We start from the raw sequence: 20192 nt of genomic DNA on the forward strand, positions 1-20192 counted from the left end.
CCTCAGCCAGTGAAGGGCTCCTGCTCATCTCTGGGCTGCAGACTCAGGATGAGGCTGATTATAATTGCTACTGTCACCAAAACACTGGTATTCACCAGGGGCTTCAGGCCCACAGCGGCCCTGTGCCCTCCCTCACGCAGCTGTCCCTGCTGCTCTGCCTGGACCGTGTCTAACTCCAGTTAACCTCCTGTGGTCACTTCTGAGCTTCCGGAGAACAGCAGATCTGACCTGTCACGTACTGCCCCTCATCTCAGATCTGACACTCACCCATGGCTCTGATCACGCAGATTGCCATGTTTTGACACACATCTTCCGAATCAGAGATATAAATCCTGCAGTGGAGATGCTATAAGTGGCAGAAAGAGGCTGATTCCTGCTCTGCTTCACTCAGACCCCCCAAAATTAATAATGCAAGTATCTGGGTAAAAATTAACTTTTACTTAATATCAATAAAAATTTTCAAATAGGAAAAGAAACTTACAAAGATAATTATATTTCAGATATGGAACTCCTGTCAATGAAAAATTGAAATAAGCATAGATCGTCCTTCAATTAAACTCATGCACATATTTAAAGTAATGACCTTAAAATTTTCACTAATCCATTAACATAGTTTCACACATTTACTGTCTCAGGGAATCCCAGGGGGTCCAGTGGCTAAGACTCCACGTTCCCAGTGCAGTCAGCCTGGTTTCATCCCTGGTCGGATAACTAAGATACCACAAGCCACAGTGAAGACACCACCCAGACAAACAGACAAATACATATTTATAAAAGTCTCACAGTCACACCTGCAGTGTAACACACTCGTGCAGCGCATGACAGACCACAGTCGGGCCATTCTTCTCCAGACAAACTTCCCCTTAACTGTATCCTCTCGGACCCACTGACTGGGACGACTGGTCCTACCACCCACCACATATCAGGCTCCCTGGGAACAGACGCTGCTCAGGGCCTTTCAGAGTCTCAATAAAAAGTGCCATGAGGATCACAGCCCTGCTCCCTGCAGCCTGTGCCCTGTGCCTGCAGCAGAGACGCCCAGTAGGGGTCACTTCGTAAGAGGGGACACAGCGACGGGAGTGCACCGTGTGGAAAGCCTCACACAGTGAAGATCCAGACACTCAGGAATCCAGAGTCCCACCCCCGGCCTCTCCCCCTACACCTTCCCACCTCCACAGAGAAGGGCCCCCTCCTCACGGCTGAGGGGACCCACAGAGGAAGCAGGGCTCCGGCCTCCAGGGAGGGGACCCACAGAGGAGGGACCCGCTCTCCCGCCCAGAAGGGGACGGGCCTCCCCGGGGCCAGCACTGCCCTGACCTCATCCTGATGGAGAGGAACCGGTGCCCCAGAAGCCCTCTCAGTCCTGACCCCGAGCAGCCCAGCGAGACGTGGACAGACTCGGCCTGAGGGGCCTCAGGGGGGCACACAGGGGCCTGAGGTCACAGCGGACACAGAGGAGGCCCCTGAACTGGCTCTGAGGCGGGGACAGTGCCCAGGGCAGGGGCAGGAGCTGTCCCTGAGGGCTCCGCTCAACAGGGCACAGGGAGCGAGTCCGGGCCTGGACACCAGGGGGCGCGCGAGGGCCACTCCTGAGCTGGTTAGTGGGGTGAGCGCGGGGCCCAGGCCCTGGCACTGCCAGGCAACCAGTGCTCAGGGCGCCTGGATGGGACCTCCCGGCCCTGGGCCCCCACAGCCCCGCCCCAGTCCACACCCTGCCCCCCTCAGGCACAGGGACAGGAAGCAGGGCCCAGGGAGGGGTCACAGAGCTGGGTGGGGAGAGAGCTGGTGGGGGTCAGAGAGCTGGGTGGGCAGAGAGCTGGGGGGTCAGAGAGCTGGGGGGCGGGGCGGGGAGGACGGTCATTTGCATGAGAGGCCCCGCCCCCTCTCCGGCTATGAAGAGGGGCAGGAGCGGGGTGGGGGCGCTCTGCTCAGCTGTGGGGCCACAGACGGCAGGACGCCGAGATGTCCACCATGGCCTGGTCCCCTCTGCTCCTCACCCTGGTCGCTCTCTGCACAGGTGACTGGATGGGGGGACAGGGGAAGGGCCCTGGGAAGACTCAAGGGCCTTGTTCCCCGGTGTCGTGTCTGGACCCCCGAGTCACCATCTCTGTCTCTCCCTCTTCCAGGAACCTGGGCCCAGGCTGTGCTGACTCAGCCGTCCTCCGTGTCCAGGTCCCTGGGCCAGAGTGTCTCCATCACCTGCTCTGGAAGCAGCAGCAACGTTGGATATGGTAATTATGTGGGCTGGTACCAACAGGTCCCAGGATCAGCCCCCAAACTCCTCATCTATGGTACAACCAGTCGAGCCTCGGGGGTCCCCGACCGATTCTCCGGCTCCAGGTCTGGCAACACAGCGACTCTGACCATCAGCTCGCTCCAGGCTGAGGACGAGGCCGATTATTACTGTGCATCTTATGACAGTAGTAGCAGTAGCTATAATGGCACAGTGCTCCAGGCCAGCGGGGAAGTGAGACAAAAACCTGCTGTCCTCTCAGAGTCGGGGCTCTGGGGGCAGAAACATCCTCTGCAAAGGCAGCTGTTTCATTTGTCTCTTTGGCCTAAGACTGGGTCCAGAGTCACATCAGGGAACTTGATCCAGAAAAATCTGTTCACATCTTTCTTAATTCACCCCTTCTGCAGCTTTCTTTGGCAGCAACACATTGTCTAATTTTCTCAACTTGAGCAGAAATCCCCAGTGCCAAGGGTGGGTGCCCTGGGGATAGAGTCCTTGATGGGTCAGGTCAGAACCAGAGAAGCACAGGACAGTCCTGTCTGATTCTGGACTCTTCAGAGTGTCCAGTATTGTGCTGGGCCCAGCAGCTCTCCTTCTCTCTGATGCTAGTCGTGGACCCCTGGGGATCCCTGCTCCACTTCAGGTCTCGGGGGCTCTGCTCATTTTCCAGGTCTCAAATCTGAAGTTGGGGCTCCCTGGCCGTCTATGGGCTGAGCTGAGGCCCAGGATGCTGCTCCCGCCTTTTCTGTGACAGCCTCTCAGGCTCCCCCAGAGCTCCAGGCTTGTGGAACTAGACCAGGACTCCTTTCCATTGGGGAGGTGGGGCCGCCCAGCAGCTTCCTGCTCAGCGTCTGGCCTGACCTGCTGCTGCTGCTATCACCCTGACTCCGGGTCATCCAGGGGCTCTGCCTGGGCGTGGAGCCTCTTCCTGTCCCCTCTGTCCTTAAAGTCCCTCCAGCAGCCCATTCCCAGGAGAAGGTCTCAAAGGAAACAGGAAGTTCGTGTCCCCATCCCTAGGGACACAATGTCTCTTTGCCCTGAAGCTCAGGGGCTGAGGTTGGGGTCTGACTGAGGTCATCTCAGACCTGAACTCTGACTCTTGAGCCTTTAATCTCCATCGCTGGGGCATCTGCCCATTGCCTGGAGTTTCTAGAGCTCTGACACCTCTGATCGGCCCTCAACGTGAACGCCTGTGCTTTTTCTTCACAGGGGAGATCACTTCGGTTACTGGTGCAGTGACACGGGAGCATCTAAGGTGCGTCTTCCATTCGGGTCTTTGGGAACTACTGCCTCTCCATGGCCCTCACTGCTAAGATCCACCACTGATTCTTCCCGTTCAATATCTTTGTCTAACACTTGCCACATGATGTTGAATTCTTGTTATGGAGATTACATTCACTTTGGTCCTGATTTGTGGAGTTTGCACAAATTATTGTCACCAGACTCCAATATGAAAATAGTTGGTGCTTTTACAATATAACATGCTAAGGTCTTGACACATTGATGACTTTTTTCTTAAAATGAAAAAAAAAAAAAAGAAAAAAGACGTGTTCCATGCCTTCCCTTCCCCCATAAGTAGTGGATGAAGCGTGGGGTTATTTCAGTTCCTTCAGTTCAATTCAGTTCAGTCGCTCAGTCGTGTCCGACTCTTTGCGACCCCATGAATCGCAGCATGCCAGGCCTCCCTGTCCATCACCAACTCCCGGAGTTCACTCAGACTCACGTCCATTGAGTCCGTGATGCCATCCAGCCATCTCATCCTCAGTCATCCCCTTCTCCTCCTGCCCCTAATCCCTCCCAGCATCAGAGTCTTTCCCAATGAGTCAACTCTTCCAATGAGGTGGCCAAAGTACTGGAGTTTCAGCTTTAGCATCATTCCTTCCAAAGAAATCCCAGAGCTGATCTCCTTCAGAATGGACTGGTTGGATCTCCTTGCAGTCCAAGGGACTCTCAAGAGTCTTCTCCAACACCACAGTTCAAAAGCATCAATTCTTCGGTGCTCAGCCTTCTTCACAGCCTTCCAACTCTCACATCCATACATGACCACAGGAAAAACCATAGCCTTGACTAGACGGAACTCTGTCGGCAAAGTAATGTCTCTGCTTTTGAATATACTATCTAGGATGGTCATAACTTTTCTTTCAAGGAGTAAGCGACTTTTAATTTCATGGCTGCAGTCACCATCTGCAGTGATTCTGGAGCCCAAAAAAATGGAGTCTGACACTGTATCTACTGTTTCCCCATCTATTTCCCATGAAGTGATGGGACCAGATGCCATGATCTTCATTTTCTGAATGTTGAGCTTTAAGCCAACTTTTTCCCTCTCTTCTTTCACTTCCATTAAGAGGCTTTTAAGCTCCTCTTCACTTCCTGCCATAAGGGTGGTGTCATCTGCATATCTGAGGTTATTGATATTTCTCCTGGCAATCTTGATTCCAGCTTGTGTTTCTTCTAGTCCAGCGTTTCTCATGATGGACTCTGCATAGAAGTTAAATAAGCAGGGTGACGATATACAGCCTTGACGCACTCCTTTTCCTATTTGGAACCAGTCTGTTGTTCCATGTCCAGTTCTAACTGTTGCTTCCTGACCTGCATACAGATTTTTCAAGAGGCAGGTCAGGTGGTCTGGTATTCCCATCTCTTTCAGAATTTTCCACAGTTGATTGTGATCCACACAGTCAAAGGCTTTGGCATAGTCAATCAAGCAGAAATAGATGTTTTTCTGGAACTCTCTTGCTTTTTCCATGATCCAGTAGACGCTGGAAATTTGATCTGATTCCTCTGCCTTTTCTAGAACCAGCTTGAACATCAGGGAGTTCACGGGTCATGTATTGCTGAAGCCTGGTTTGGAAATATTTGAGCATTATTTTACTAGCACGTGAGATGAGTGCAATTGTGTGGTAGTTGGAGCATTCTTTGGCATTGCCTTTCTTTGGAATTGGAATGAAAACTGACCTTTTCCAGTCCTGTGGCCACTGCTGAATTTTCCAAATTTGCTGGCATATTGAGTGCAGCACTTTCACAGCATCATATTTCAGGATTTGAAACAGCTCCACTGGAATTCCATCACCTCCACTAGCTTTGTTTGTAGTGATGCTTTCTAAGGCCCACTTGACTTCACATCCAGGATGTCTGGCTCTAGGTGAGTGATCACACCATCGTGATTATCTGGGTCGTGAAGATCTTTTTTGTACAGTTCTTCTGTGTATTCTTGCCACCTCTTCTTAATATCTTCTGCTTCTGTTAGGTGCATACCATTTCTGTCCTTTATTGAGCCCACCTTTGCATGAAATGTTCCCTTGGTATCTCTAATTTTCTTGAAGAGATCTCTAGTCTTTCCCTTTCTGTTCTTTTCCTCTATTTCTTTGCATTGATCCCTGAAGATGGCTGTCTTATCTCTTCTTGCTATTCTCTGGAACTCTGCATTCAGATGCTTATATGTTTCCTTTTCTCCTTTTCTTTTTGCCTCTCTTCTTTTCACAGCTATTTGTAAGGCCTCCCCAGACAGCCATTTTGCTGTTTTGCATTTCTTTCCCATGGGCATTGTCTTGATCCCTGTCTCCTGTACAATGTCAGGAACCTCATTCCATAGTTCATCAGGCACTCTATCTATCAGATCTAGGCCCTTAAATCTATTTCTCACTTCCACTGTATAATCATAAGGTATATGATTTAGGTCATACCTGAATGGTCTAGTGGTTTTCCCTACTTTCTTCAATTTGAGTCTGAATTTGGTAATAAGGAGTTCATGATCTGAGCCACAGTCAGCTCCTGGTCTTTTTCTTGCTAACTGTATAAAGTTTCTCCATCTTTGGCTGCAATGAATATAATCAATCTGATTTTGGGTTGACCATCTGGTGATGTCCATGTGCAGAGTCTTCTCTTGTGTTGTTGGAAGAGGGTGTTTGCTATGACCAGTGCGTTCTCTTGGCAAAACTCTATTAGTCTTTGCCCTGCTTCATTCCGCATTCCAAGGCCACATTTGCCTGCTACTCCAGGTGTTTCTTGACTTCCTACTTCTGCATTCCAGTCCCCTAGAATGAAAAGGACATCTTTTTTGGGTGTTAGTTCTAAAAGGCCTTGTAGGTCTTCATAAAACCATTCAACTTCAGCTTCTTCAGCGTTACTGGTTGGGGCATAGACTTGGATAACTGTGATATTGAATGGTTTGCCTTGGAGACGAACAGAGATCATTCTGTCATTTTTGAGATTGGATCCAAGTACTGCATTTCGGACTCTTTTGTTGACCATGATGGCTACTCCATTTCTTCTGAAGGATTCCTGTCTCCAGTAGTAGATATAATGGTCATCTGAGTTAAATTCACCCATTCCAGTCCATTTTAGTTTGCTGATTCCTAGAATGTCGACGTTCACCCTTGCCATCTCTTGTTTGACCACTTCCAATTTGCCTTGATTCATGGACCTGACATTCCAGGTTCCTATGCAATATTGCTCTTTACAGCATCAGATCTTGCTTCTGTCACCAGTCACATCCACAACTGGGTATTGTTTTTGCTTTGGCTCCATCCTTTCATTCTTTCTAGAGTTATTTCTCCACTGATCTCCAGTAGCATATTGAGCACCTAATGACCTGGGGAGTTCCTCTTTCAGTATCCTATCATTTTGCCTTTTCATGCTGTTCATGGGGTTCCCAAGGCAAGAATACTGAAGTGGCTTGCCATTCCCTTCTCCAGTGGACGGGGAGACCAAGCTTCTTTGGTGAGCGTGTCCCGTCACTTTATTTTCAGAGAGGGCTTTTTTACCCTGAGTTGTACGTTGTGCAACGTGAAAAAAGCAGTCAACTCAGCATTCGATCAGTATTAACTTTTATCGGTACCAGGTTCTTTTCTGCAAGAGTCTTATTTTTGTACATTATATCTGGCCCGGAGGCCTGGTGATATTTTATGACCTCTTTTTGATAAAGGTTGGTCAGCCAGAGCAATAATTTTCCCTTAAAGTGTTTCTTCTCAAATTCCTAGCCTGCGTCACCGTTAAAATACAGAGTTACATTTTCATGGAGCAAAGATTCAGTGGGTTTTAGCAAAGAAAGAACTTATTAACTCAAAGTCTAACATTGCTAATGCTAAAGCTGCTGCTTGTTTTTTCTACATCCTGACTATATGCACTCCCAGGAACACAATGGATAAGGGATGTGAGAACTTGGCAGCAAGCATTGGCTCAACAATGTTGCAAGAGTCTGGATAACCCTGCCAAGTAAGCTAGAACACTAACAGGAGGTTTGAATTGAAACACTCTTATCTTGTCCAGGAGACTTATTAGCTAGAGCCCTAAGTTGATTTTCTCCAGAGAAAGGTGGTCAGGGATAGCCCCGTGTTAATGTCAGAAGAGTTGGTGAAAGTCATGAAATAATAAAACAGACAGATTCTGGTTTGGGGGTAGATGCTCGAGAAGGGGGACCCCTGGAGGCCTGATCTCGTTTTTGCCCATCAGGCCTCTTCCTCATGACCTTTGCCATGGGCGGGATTCTCCACGCTGGCTCCCGGCATTTCGGCCCTGTTCTCTGCCTCCTGCTGGGTCCACCCGCCCTCCATGATCACTGTGGACCCCATCCTGATGAGGAGGCTGGTCATCAGTGTGACACAGCTATCACTAACCACAGCCACAAGGAATTCCCGTGTGATTGGGATGTCGGGCGGCTGCGGCCCGGCGCACTAGGCACGGCCGAGAGGAGTTACCCCACGTGTGAGGTGAGGGGCAGGGGCCGAGAGTGCCAGGCTGCGACGGCGCGGGAGCCGCAGAGAGGAGCTGCCCAAGTATGAGGTCAGGGGTGGCCGGGAGAAGCCACCTCGCACCCGAGGTTAGTGGTGGGGGCCCTGAGGAGCCACCCCGGGCCCGAGGCCAGGGGCGGTGGCTGGGAGGAGCAACCTGCGGAGCGGTGGCTGCGCGGGCACAGGATGGCCTAGGGGAGCTATGCCACGCTGAATGTCAGGAAGGGCGGCAGTGAGGAGATATCCCTCGTCCAAGGTAAGGAGCAGCGGCTGTGCTTTGCTGGAGCAACCGAGAAGAGATACCCCACGCACAAGGTAAGAGAAATCTGATTAAGATGGTAGGTGTTGCAAGAGGGCATCAGAGGGGCAGACACACTGAAACCATACTCACAGAAGACTAGTCAATCTAATCACACTAGGACCACAGCCTTGTCTAACTCAATGAAACCAAGCCATGCCTGTGGGGGGCAACCCAAGACGGGCGGGTCATGGTGGAGAGGTCTGACAGAATGTGGTCCAATGGAGAAGGGAATGGCAAACCACTTCAGTATTCTTGCCTTGAGAACCCCATGAACAGCATGAAAAGGCAAAATGATAGGATACTGAAAGAGGAACTCGCCAGGTCATTAGGTGCCTAATATGCTACTGGAGATCAGTCTCCAGAAAGAATGACGGGATGTGGACATGACTGGTGACAGAAGCAAGGTCGGATGCTGAAAGAGCAATGTTGCATAGGAACCTGGAATGTCAGGTCCATGAATCAAGGCAAATTGGAAGTGGTCAAACAGGAGATGGCAAGAGTGAACGTCGACATTCTAGGAATCAGCAAACTAAAATGGACTGGAATGGGTGAATTTAACTCAGATGACCATTATATCTACTACTGCGGGCAGGAATCCCTCAGAAGAAATGGAGTAGCCATCATGGTCAACAAAAGAGTCCGAAATGCAGTACTTGGATGCAATCTCAAAAACGACAGAATGATCTCTGTTCGTCTCCAAGGCAATCCATTCAATATCACAGTTATCCAAGCCTATGCCCCAACCAGTAACGCTGAAGAAGCTGAAGTTGAACGGTTTTATGAAGACCTACAAGATCTTTTAGAACTAACACCCAAAAAAGTTGTCCTTTTCAATCTAGGGGACTGGAATGCAAAAGTAGGAAGTCAAGAAACACCTGGAGTAACAGGCAAATGTGGCCTTGGAATGCGGAATGAAGCAGGGCAAAGACTAATAGAGTTTTGCCAGGAAAATGCACTGGTCATAGCAAACAGCCTCTTCCACCAACACAAGAGAAGACTCTACACATGGACATCACCAGATGGTCAACACCGAAATCAGATGGATTGTATTCTTTGCAGCCTAAGATGGAGAAGCTCTATAAAGTCAGCAAAAACAAGACTGGGAGCTGACTGTGGCTCAGATCATGAACTCCTTATTGCCAAATTCAGACTCAAATTGAAGAAAGTAGGGAAAACCACTAGACCATTCAGGTATGACCTAAATCATATCCCTTATGATTATACAGTGGAAGTGAGAAATAGATTTAAGGGTCTAGATCTGATAGATAGAGTGCCTGATGAACTATGGAATGAGGTTTGTGACATTGTACAGGAGACAGGGATCAAGACCATCCCCATGGAAAAGAAATGCAAAAAAGCAAAATGGCTGTCTGGGGAGGCCTTACAAATAGCTGTGAAAAGAAGAGAGGCAAAAAGCAAAGGACAAAAGGAAAGATATAAGCATCTGAATGCAGAGTTCCAGAGAATAGCAAGAAGAGAAAAGAAAGCCATCTTCAGGGATCAATGCAAAGAAATAGAGGAGAAGAACAGAAAGGGAAAGAATAGAGATTTCTTCAAGAAAATTAGAGATACCAAGGGAACATTTCCTGCAAAGGTGGGCTCAATAAAGGACAGAAATGGTATGCACCTAACAGAAGCAGAAGATATTAAGAAGAGGTGGCAAGAATACACAGAAGAACTGTACAAAACAGCTTTTCATGACCCAGAGAATGGTGTGATCACTAATCTAGAGCCAGACATCCTGAAATGTGAAGTCAAGTGGGCCTTGGAAAACATCACTACGAACAAAGCTAGTGGAGGTGATGGAATTCCAGTTGAGCTTTTTCAAATCTGAAAGATGATGCTGTGAAAGTGCTGCACTCAATATGCCAGCAAATTTGGAAAACTCAGCAGTGGCCACAGGACTGGAAAAGGTCAGTTTTCATTCCAGTCCCTAAGAAAGGCAATGCCAAAGAATGCTCCAACTACCACACAATTGCACTCATCTCACATGCTAGTAAAATAATGCTCAAAATTTTCCAAGCCAGGCTTCAGCAATACATGAACCTTGAAATTCCTGATGTTCAAGCTGATTTTAGAAAAGGCAGAGGAACCAGAGATCAAATTTCCAACATCCACTGGATCATGGAAAAAGCAAGAGAGTTCCACAAAAATATCTATTTCTGCTTGATTGACTATGCCAAAGCCTTTGACTGTGTGGATCACAATCAACTGTGGAAAATTCTGAAAGAGATGGGAATACCAGACCACCTGACCTGCCGCTTGAGAAATTTGTATGCAGGTCAGGAAGCAACAGTTTGAATTGGACATGGAACAACAGACTGGTTCCAAATAGGAAAAGGAGTGCGTCAAGGCTGTATATTGTCACCCTGCTTATTTAACTTCTATGCAGAGTACATCATGAGAAACGCTGGGCTGGAAGAAGCACAAGCTGGAATCAAGATTGCCGGGAGAAATATCAATAACCTCAGATATGCAGATGACACCACTGTGATGGCAGAAAGTGAACAGGAACTAAAAAGCCTCTTGATGAAAGTGAAAGTGGAGAGTGTAAAAGTTGGCTTAAAGCTCAACATTCAGAAAACAAACATCATGGCATCTGGTCTCATCACTTCATGGGAAATAGATCAGGAAAGAGTGGAAACAATATTGTTATATAATCGTAAAGAAATTAGAGGAAAATAAAAGTTTGTCTTTTCTTCCTCCTTAGAATTCCAGAACTCTCTCTCCTTGGGGACCCCTAGACTTCTTATCAACCTACCTAGGAAATGACTCTCTCATCCCCAAAGTCCCGGATCTAGTAAAAAATATCACCGGTACCAAGAACCAGGAAAATATGTAACGATGGGAAAGAGGCTTATATAGACATCAACGCTGAGATGACTCAGATGATAAAATCAGGTGACAGATATTTGCAGTGAACAATCATCAAATCTATTTGATGAGGAAGCATAAGCACTTTGGGGGAAAAGGGGAAAGGAAATAAATGCAAAAAATACAGTTATGAGAACAAAGTGGGGCTTCCCTCATGGCTCAGTCCGTAAAGAATCCGCCTGCAATGCAAGAGACCCAGGTTCGATTCCTGGGTCTGGAAGATCTCCTGGAGAAGGAAATGGCAGCCCACTCCAGTGTTCTTGCCTGGAGAGCCCCGTGGGCACAGGACCCTGGCGGCTGCAGACCACGGCGGTCCCAAGCGTGGGGCATGCGGCTTAGCAGCTAAACCAGCACCACCGCGAGCACACAGTAGGCGGAAACCTGGAAATACAGCAGGTGAAAGTAAAAAGGAAACTCATCTGTTGAGCTCAAAGACGTGTGATACTTAGTGTCATTTAATGAATTTGTTCCTTGTTGGAGTATTTGATGACCTGAGAAAAGGCAGTTGCCCCTCCTTCCTCGCAATTTCCCCACCATGATCATTCCCCGAGCACGTCACCAGGGGGCGCCCTGCACTTGCTCCGAACTTGCAAAGCCTGAACACACCACATGGTCCCCTGACTGCATGAGTCCCCAGGCTCACTGGCCTGAGTTGGACGTGACAGCAGGTGCGTCCTCTCAGGGGACAGACTCAGAGCCCTGAACCCCCAGGCCTCCTGCTGGGAGTGAAGCTGCAAAGGGGGCCCATGAGTGACAGCTGGAGGGTTTTGGGCTCAGGGGCGTATGAGGCCCCACCCTCTTCCCCAGGATCAGAAGAGGGGCGGAGCGCCCAGATCCCAGTCCCACGCACCCCTCAGCTCCCCTCAGTCTCCTCCTGCCCCTCCTCAGCTCTTTCCTAAGTGCCTCCCTCCCTTGCCCCTCCTCCTCTGACTCGTGGCTTTCCTTCCCAGTCCTGGCCTCCGTTCTTTCTACAACCCTGCACCCCGTGACCTCCTCCAGCATGATCAAGTTCACTTTGTCAAAAGTCGTGGACATGTTTTCTGATCTTCCTGAATGGGACCCTCACTTCCTCGTCCTCCCCTTGAATCCCTCCGACGTCTCCCTTCTGCAGAAGCCTCAGCAATCAGACTCTCAGGTATGGGTCCTCTCTGTGTCCCTGGGGAGCCCCAGGACAGACCCAGCTCAGGTCACCCTCCCAGATGTGATACTGAACCCTGGGGGACACACAGAACTCAGGGAGGGGTTTGGTGGGTCAGAGGACAGGGGCACATTGTATGAGGGGCCCGTTTTCCTGGGCCTGGGGGCATGAGAGACGGGCAGTAGCAGCCTCAGCAGAGCTCCGGGGCGGCTGCACCTCAGCCTGGACTCCCCTCTCCCTCCTGACGCCCCTCCTTCACTGCACAGGTCAGGACAGCCCTCAGCACCCTGACTCCCCCTCCCTGACCACTCCCACCACATGCAGGAAACGGACCTCCCTGTCCTTCCTCAGGACATACAGGGTGCTGTGCTTCAGGGTCCCTCTCCCAGCCTGTGCTGACGCAGCTGCCCTGTGCATCTGCCTCCCTGGGAGCCTCGGCCAAGCTCACCTGCACCCTGTGCAGCGGCTACAGCAGCTACTATGTGGGCTGGCACCACAAGGTCCCAGGGAGGGGTCCCCATTTCCTGATGCGAGTGGGCACCAGTGGTGTTGCTGGATTCAAGTGGGATGGGATCTCTGACTGCTTCTCAGGCTCGGGCTCTGGCCTGAGGGTGCCTGACCTTCTAGAACGTCCCGGAGGAGGACGAGGCTGACTACATCTGTGGGGCAGACCATGGCAGTGGGAGCAGCTTCGTGTAACCCACAGTGACACGGGCAGGGAAGTGAGACAGAAACCCCAGTGGTGGCCCCGCCCCCTCCCCTCCCATCACCAGACCCACAGTTTAGAGGGTGCCTCCTGACCTGCCTCGAGAGTTGCCACCTCATCAAGTATTCTCATAACTCAGCACCTGTCTGAGAGGAAGGTCTGTCTTTGCACAACCTTCCTGGTCTTGGTCCACAGCAAATGTTCCCCAGGTCTGTAAAATGTAAGCCACTCTAGACCAAAGTTCAGTGACACATATGATGTCGTGAACTTCAAAGCTGCAGAACAGCATCCCCTGATCCCCTTATCAGTCTGTACAACATTCACGTGGAGCTTCCCAGGTGGGAAAGCGAGTGGCAAAGAACTTGCCTACCAATGCAGGAGAGGTAAGGGACGTGCATTCGATCTCTGGGTTGGGAATACCCCCTGGCAACCCACTCCAGAATTCTTGCCTGGAGAATCCCATGGACAGAGGAGCCTAGTGGGCTACAGTCCATGAGGTCTCAAAGCGTCCCAAATGACTGAAGCAGCTCAGCACACAGAGCCTTCGCTTAGCTCACCACTGGGGAAAATAAACATCAGATGGATCCTTCTGACAGTGGTTGGAATTGGTTGCTCGGGTGCACATGCGATATGTAGTAAAGAGTGTCCCAGGGAAAGTGATGGTGCTGAGGGCTTTACTGCCTTTCAGCGATGAGGGAAGATGAGGGCTAAGAGGAGTGGAAGACTGAAAGAGGGAAATCACACTGAAGAGGGTCGATCCTGGGTGAGGATATAGGGGATTCACGAGGCTGCTCTTCAAGGATTTTTGTAATTTCAACAGAATTTTTTACCCAGTGACAAGTGTGTATGAAACAAAACCCCCATCCCTGTCCGCTATGATGTGTGTCTGCCCCATATTAACAGATCACCCAAGTGACCAGCTTCTATGCTTCCGCCGCGTTTTCTAGGTCAAGCACTCTGCGTGGAGGCTGGGACATCCCAGGGGCCAGAGGAGGTGCCCAGGGCCAGTAGGAGGCACCATGCAGTGTCCCAGAGGGGTTGTCAGGCCCAAAAACAGGGAAACCACTCGGAGATCCAGAAGCCTGTGCAAACTGTCCTCCCTGATGGGGGGTCCCTATTCCCTTTGAGGTCTGTCCCCTGGGAGCTTCTGGTCCTGGTAACCTAACCAGCCAGTTCAGGTTCTGGTCCCTCCTTCTCATCCATGTGGAGCCTTTGCCAAGTCTGGGTCAGAGAGAAGATGCGGAAACGTGAGGAGTCAGAATGTGGCTCCAAGTAGAAGTGGCTCCTGGGAGAGTCTGTGCAGAGGACAGGCACAGCTGTGGGCAGGGGCCCCGCAGGGCGACCTGTGTGCAGTTAGGTGTGTGATGAGTGTGTATCAGGATATTACAAGTGTGTTTTTTGTTCCTGTGTTAATGTGGTTTTTGATATTATTGGTGTTCAATTTATTTTTAAAATGTCTTCCTATAAAGCAAACGTATACAGAAAACTAACACTTGATCTGATAATGGAATTACTGTATTAACTTTTTCGTTAGAGTATTTGGATCACTATTTAACCAGAGTGATTTATAATCTTCCCAGTTATGTGTTTTATTTTCAGGTGAATGTCCACCACTTAAACTGCTTTCTCGAAGAACTAGGAAATTTTACATCATTTGCAATGTTTTATAAAATAAACATACCAAGCGAATCTATGGTAACAAGTAGTTGCTGGAGTTTGCTAGCTATTTTGTTAGATATTTCTGGTAAAAAAGTTTATATTATGTCTTTTGTGGGGTAATTCAATGATAAAATTTCCAGGTTTTCCTGGAAAAATGTCATCTCTTTACTTATATTTTCTACGAGACCAAAGTCGTACCTTCCTGGGAAAGTATGATGTGAAAGTGAAAGGCTCCCAGTCGAGCCCGGCTCTTGGTGAAACCACGGACTGTCCAGCCCATGGAATCCTCCAGGCCAGAATCCTAGAGTGGGTAGCCTTTCCCTTCTCCAGGGGATCTTCCCGAGCCAGGGATGGAACCCAGGTCTCCCGAGTTGTAGGCAGGTTGTTTGACAGCTGAGCCGCCAGGGAAGCCCAGGAAAGTGCGATATCCCGGCTTTTTCGATGGTTTTCCTGCAGCCCCTGCCCCATCTCCCCCCTGTTCTGTGTCTGCAGGTTCCCTCTCCCAGCCTGAGGTGACTCAGCCGGCCTCCCTCTGGGCATCTCCGGGAGCATCAGCCAGACTCCCAGACTGCACCCTGCACAGTGGGCCAATGTCGGTGGCTAGCAAATATCCTGTTTCCAGCAGAAGCCAGGGAGCCCTCCCCAGGACCTCCTGGTGTTCAAGTCAGACTCCAATAAGCCCCAGGCCTCTGGGGTCCCCAGTCACTTCTCTGGATCCAAGGCTGCCTCAGCCAATGAAGGGCTCCTGCTCATCTCTGGGCTGCAGACTCAGGATGCGGCTGACTATAATTGCTACTGTCACCAAAACACTGGTATTTACCAGGGGCTTCAGGCCCACAGTGGCCCTGTGCCCTCCCTCACGCAGCTGTCCCTGCTGCTCTGCCTGGACCGTGTCTAACTCCAGTTAACCTCCTGTGGTCACTTCTGAGCTTCCAGAGAACAACAGATCTGACCTGTCACGTACTGCCCCTCATCTCAGATCTGACACTCACCCATGGCTCTGATCACGCAGATTGCCATGTTTTGACACACATCTTCCGAATCAGAGATATAAATCCTGCAGTGGAGATGCTATAAGTGGCAGAAAGAGGCTGATTCCTGCTCTGCTTCACTCAGACCCCCCAAAATTAATAATGCAAGTATCTGGGTAAAAATTAACTTTTACTTAATTTTAATAAAAATTTTCAAATAAGAAAATAAACTTACAAAGATAATTATATTTCAGATATGGAAGTCTTATCAATGAAAAATTGAAATAAGCATAGATCGTCCTTCAATTAAACTCATGCACGTATTTAAAGTAATGACCTTAAAATTTTCACTAATCCATTAACATAGTTTCACACATTTACTGTCTCAGGGAATCCCAGGGGGTCCAGTGGCTAAGACTCCACGATCCCAGTGCAGTCAGCCTGGTTTCATCCCTGGTTGGGTAACTAAGATACCACAAGCCACAGTGAAGACACCACCCAGACAAACAGACAAATACATATTTATAAAAGTCTCACAGTCACACCTGCAGTGTAACACACTCGTGCAGCGCATGACAGACCACAGTCGGGCCATTCTTCTCCAGACAAACTTCCCCTTAACTGTGTCTTCTCGGACCCACTGACTGGGACGACTGGTCCTACCACCCACCACGTATCAGGCTCCCTGGGAACAGACGCTGCTCAGGGCCTCTCAGAGTCTCAATAAAAAGTGCCATGAGGATCACAGCCCTGCTCCCTGCAGCCTGTGCCCTGTGCCTGCAGCAGAGACGCCCAGTAGGGGTCCCTTAGTAAGAGGGGACACAGCGACGGGAGTGCACCGTGTGGAAAGCCTCACACAGTGAAGATCCAGACACTCAGGAATCCAGAGTCCCACCCCCGGCCTCTCCCCCTACACCTTCCCACCTCCACAGAGAAGGGCCCCCTCCTCACGGCTGAGGGGACGCACAGAGGAAGCAGGGCTCCGGCCTCCAGGGAGGGGACGCACAGAGGAGGGACCCGCTCTCCCGCCCAGAAGGGGACGGGCCTCCCCGGGGCCAGCACTGCCCTGACCTCATCCTGATGGAGAGGAACCTGTGCCCCAGAAGCCCTCTCAGTCCTGACCCCGAGCAGCCCAGCGAGACGTGGACAGACTCGGCCTGAGGGGCCTCAGGGGGGCACACAGGGGCCCTGAGGTCACAGCGGACACAGAGGAGGCCCCTGAACTGGCTCTGAGGCGGGGACAGTGCCCAGGGCCGGGGCAGGAGCTGTCCCTGAGGGCTCCGCTCTCCAGGGCACAGGGAGCGAGTCCGGGCCTGGACACCAGGGGGCGCGCGAGGGCCACTCCTGAGCTGGTTAGTGGGGTGAGCGCGGGGCCCAGGCCCTGGCACTGCCAGGCAACCAGTGCTCAGGGCGCCTGGATGGGACCTCCCGGCCCTGGGCCCCCACAGCCCCGCCCCAGTCCACACCCTGCACCCCTCAGGCACAGGGACAGGAAGCAGGGCCCAGGGAGGGGTCACAGAGCTGGGTGGGCAGAGAGCTGGTGGGGGTCAGAGAGCTGGGGGGTCAGAGAGCTGGGGGGTCAGAGAGCTGGGTGGGGAGAGAGCTGGGGGGTCAGAGAGCTGGGGGGTCAGAGAGCTGGGGGGTCAGAGAGCTGGGGGATCAGAGAGCTGGGTGGGGAGAGAGCTGGGGGGTCAGAGAGCTGGGGGGTCAGAGAGTGGGGGGCGGGGCGGGGAGGACGGTCATGTGCATGAGAGGCCCCGCCCCCTCTCCGGCTATGAAGAGGGGAAGGGGCGGTGTGGGGGCGCTCTGCTCAGCTGTGGGGCCACAGACGGCAGGACGCCGACATGTCCACCATGGCCTGGTCCCCTCTGCTCCTCACCCTGGTCGCTCTCTGCACAGGTGACTGGATGCGGGGACAGGGGAAGGGCCCTGGGAAGACTCACAGGCCCTGCTCCCGGCTCTCGTGTCTGGACACCCGAGTCACCATCTCTGTCTCTCCCCCTTCCAGGAACCTGGGCCCAGGCTGTGCTGACTCAGCCGCCCTCCGTGTCCAGGTCCCTGGGCCAGAGGGTCTCCATCACCTGCTCTGGAAGCAGCAGCAACGTTGGATATGGTAATTATGTGGGCTGGTTCCAACATGTCCCAGGATCGGCCCCCAGAACCCTCATCTATGGTGCAACCAGTCGAGCCTCGGGGGTCCCCGACCGATTCTCCGGCTCCAAGTCTGGCAACACAGCGACTCTGACCATCAGCTCGCTCCAGGCTGAAGACAAGGCTGATTATTTCTGTTCATCTTATGACAGCAGCGGCTATAATGGCACAGTGCTCCAGGCCAGCGGGGAAGTGAGACAAAAACCTGCTGTCCTCTCAGAGTCGGGGCTCTGGGGGCAGAAACATCCTCAGCAAAGGCAGCTGTTTCATTTGTTTCTTTGGCCTAAGACTGGGTCCAGAGTCACACCAGGAAACTTGATGCAGAAAATTCTGTTCACATCTTTCTTAATTCACCCCTTCCGCAGCTTTCTTTGGCAGCAACACATTGTCTGATTTTCTCAACTTGAGCAGAAATCCCCAGTGCCAAGGGCAGGTGCCCTGGGGATAGAGTCCATGATGGGTCAGGTCAGAACCAGAGAAACACAGGACAGTCCTGTCTGATTCTGGATTCTTCAGAGTGTCCAGTATGTGTGCTGGGCCCAGCAGCTCTCCTTCTCTCTGATGCTAGTCGTGGACCCTTGGGGATCCCTGCTCCATTTCAGCTCTCTGTGTCTCTGCTCATTTTCCAGGTCTCAAATCTGAAGTTGGGGCTCCTTGGCCGTCTATGGGCTGAGCTGAGGCCCAGGATGCTGCTCCCGCATTTTCTGTGACAGCCTCTCAGGCTCCCCCACAGCTGCAGGCTTGTGGAACTAGACCAGGACTCCTTTCCATCTGGGGACGTGGGGCCGCCCAGCGGCTTCCTGCTCAGCGTCTGGCCTGACCTGCTGCTGCTGCTGCTATCACCCTGACTCCGGATCATCCAGGGGCTCTGCCTGGGCGTGGAGCCTCTTCCTGTCCCCTCTGTCCTTAAAGTCCCTCCAGCAGCCCATTCCCAGGAGAAGGTCTCAAAGGAAACAGGAAGTTCGTGTCCCCATCACTAGGGACACAGTGTCTCTTTGCCCTGAAGCTCAGGGGCTGAGGTTGGGGTCTGACTGAGGTCATCTCAGACCTGAACTCTGACTCGGGAACCTTTAATCTCCATCACTGGGGCATCTGCCCATTGCCGGGGGTTTCTAGAGCTCTGACCCCTCTCATCGGCCCTCAACATGAACGCCTGTGCTTTTTCTTCACAGGGGAGATCACTTCGGTTACTGCTGCACCGACACGGGAGCATCTAAGGCGCGTCTTCCATTCGGGTCTTTGGGAACTACTGCCTCTCCATGGCCCTCACTGCTAAGATCCGCCATTGATTCTTCCTGTTCAATATCTTTGTCTAACACTTGCCACATGATGTTGAATTCTTGTTATGGAGATTACATTCACTTTGGTCCTGATTTGTGGGGTTTCCACAAATTATTGTCACCAGACTCCAATATGAGAATAGTTGGTGCTTTTACAATATAACATGCTAAAGTCTTGATACATTGATGACTTTTTTCTTAAAATGAAAAAAAAAAAAAAAAAAAAAAAGACGTGTTCCATGCCTTCCCTTCCCCCATAGGTAGTGGATGCAGCCTGGGGTTATTTCAGTTCCTTCAGTTCAATTCAGTTCAGTTGCTCAGTCGTGTCTGACTCGTTGCGACCCCATGAATCGCAGCACGCCAGGCCTCCCTGTCCATCACCAACTCCCGGAGTTCACTCAGACTCACGTCCATCGAGTCGGTGATGCCATCCAGCCATCGCTTCTTCTGTTGTCCCCTTCCTTCTCCTCCTGCCCGCAATCCCTCCCAGCATCAGGGTCTTTTCCAATGAGTCAACTCTTCGCATGAGGTGGCCAAAGTACTGGAGTTTCAGCTTCAGCATCAGTCCTTCCAATGGAAGAATATAGGGCAGCCCTTCCCTCCTCCCTTTCCCCACCATGACCATTCGCCGAGCGCATCACCAGGGGGCGCTGTGCAGCTGCTCAGAACTGGCCGAGCCGGAACACACCAGATGGTGCCCTGACCCTGCACCAGGGCTCACTGGACTGAGCTGGACGTGACAGCAGGTGCTTCCTCTCAGGAGACAAACCCAGAGCCCCGAACCCCAGGCCTCCTGCCGGGAGTGAAGCTGCACACGGGGCCCAGGACTCACACATGGAGGGTGATGGGCTCAGGGCATCATCCGGCCCCACCTTCTTCCCCAGGAGCAGAGGAGGCCAGTGGCCCCCAAGCCCACCCCTTGCACCCCTCCCGCTCCCCGCGGCCTCCTCTGCTCCTCCCCTGCTCTTTCCTAGGAGCACCCCTCTGATCCGTGACTTTCCTCCCCAGTCCGGGGCTCCTCTCTACAACCCTTCTCCAGCGACCTCCTCCTCCAGACCAGCGTCACTCTCAGGTCGTGGGGCGGTTTCCCGTCTTCCCTGACCAGACGCTCACCTCCTTGTCCTCCCTTGCAGCCCCTCTAGCCCTCCCA

At 51.5% G+C, this 20192-nt stretch overlaps 1 gene segment (V, D, J or C); it reads left to right on the forward strand.

The window, feature by feature from the left end:
- The window catches only part of LOC128062134 (immunoglobulin lambda variable 1-40-like), a 134707-nt gene that overhangs the window by 75609 nt on the left and 38906 nt on the right, over positions 1-20192 (forward strand). The window contains 1 exon segment of the V gene segment in view: positions 2258-2340. Coding sequence covers positions 2258-2340 — 83 coding nt within the window.

The sequence above is a fragment of the Budorcas taxicolor genome, chromosome 17 (assembly GCF_023091745.1).
Source record: "Budorcas taxicolor isolate Tak-1 chromosome 17, Takin1.1, whole genome shotgun sequence".
Classification (NCBI taxonomy): Eukaryota; Metazoa; Chordata; class Mammalia; order Artiodactyla; family Bovidae; genus Budorcas; species Budorcas taxicolor.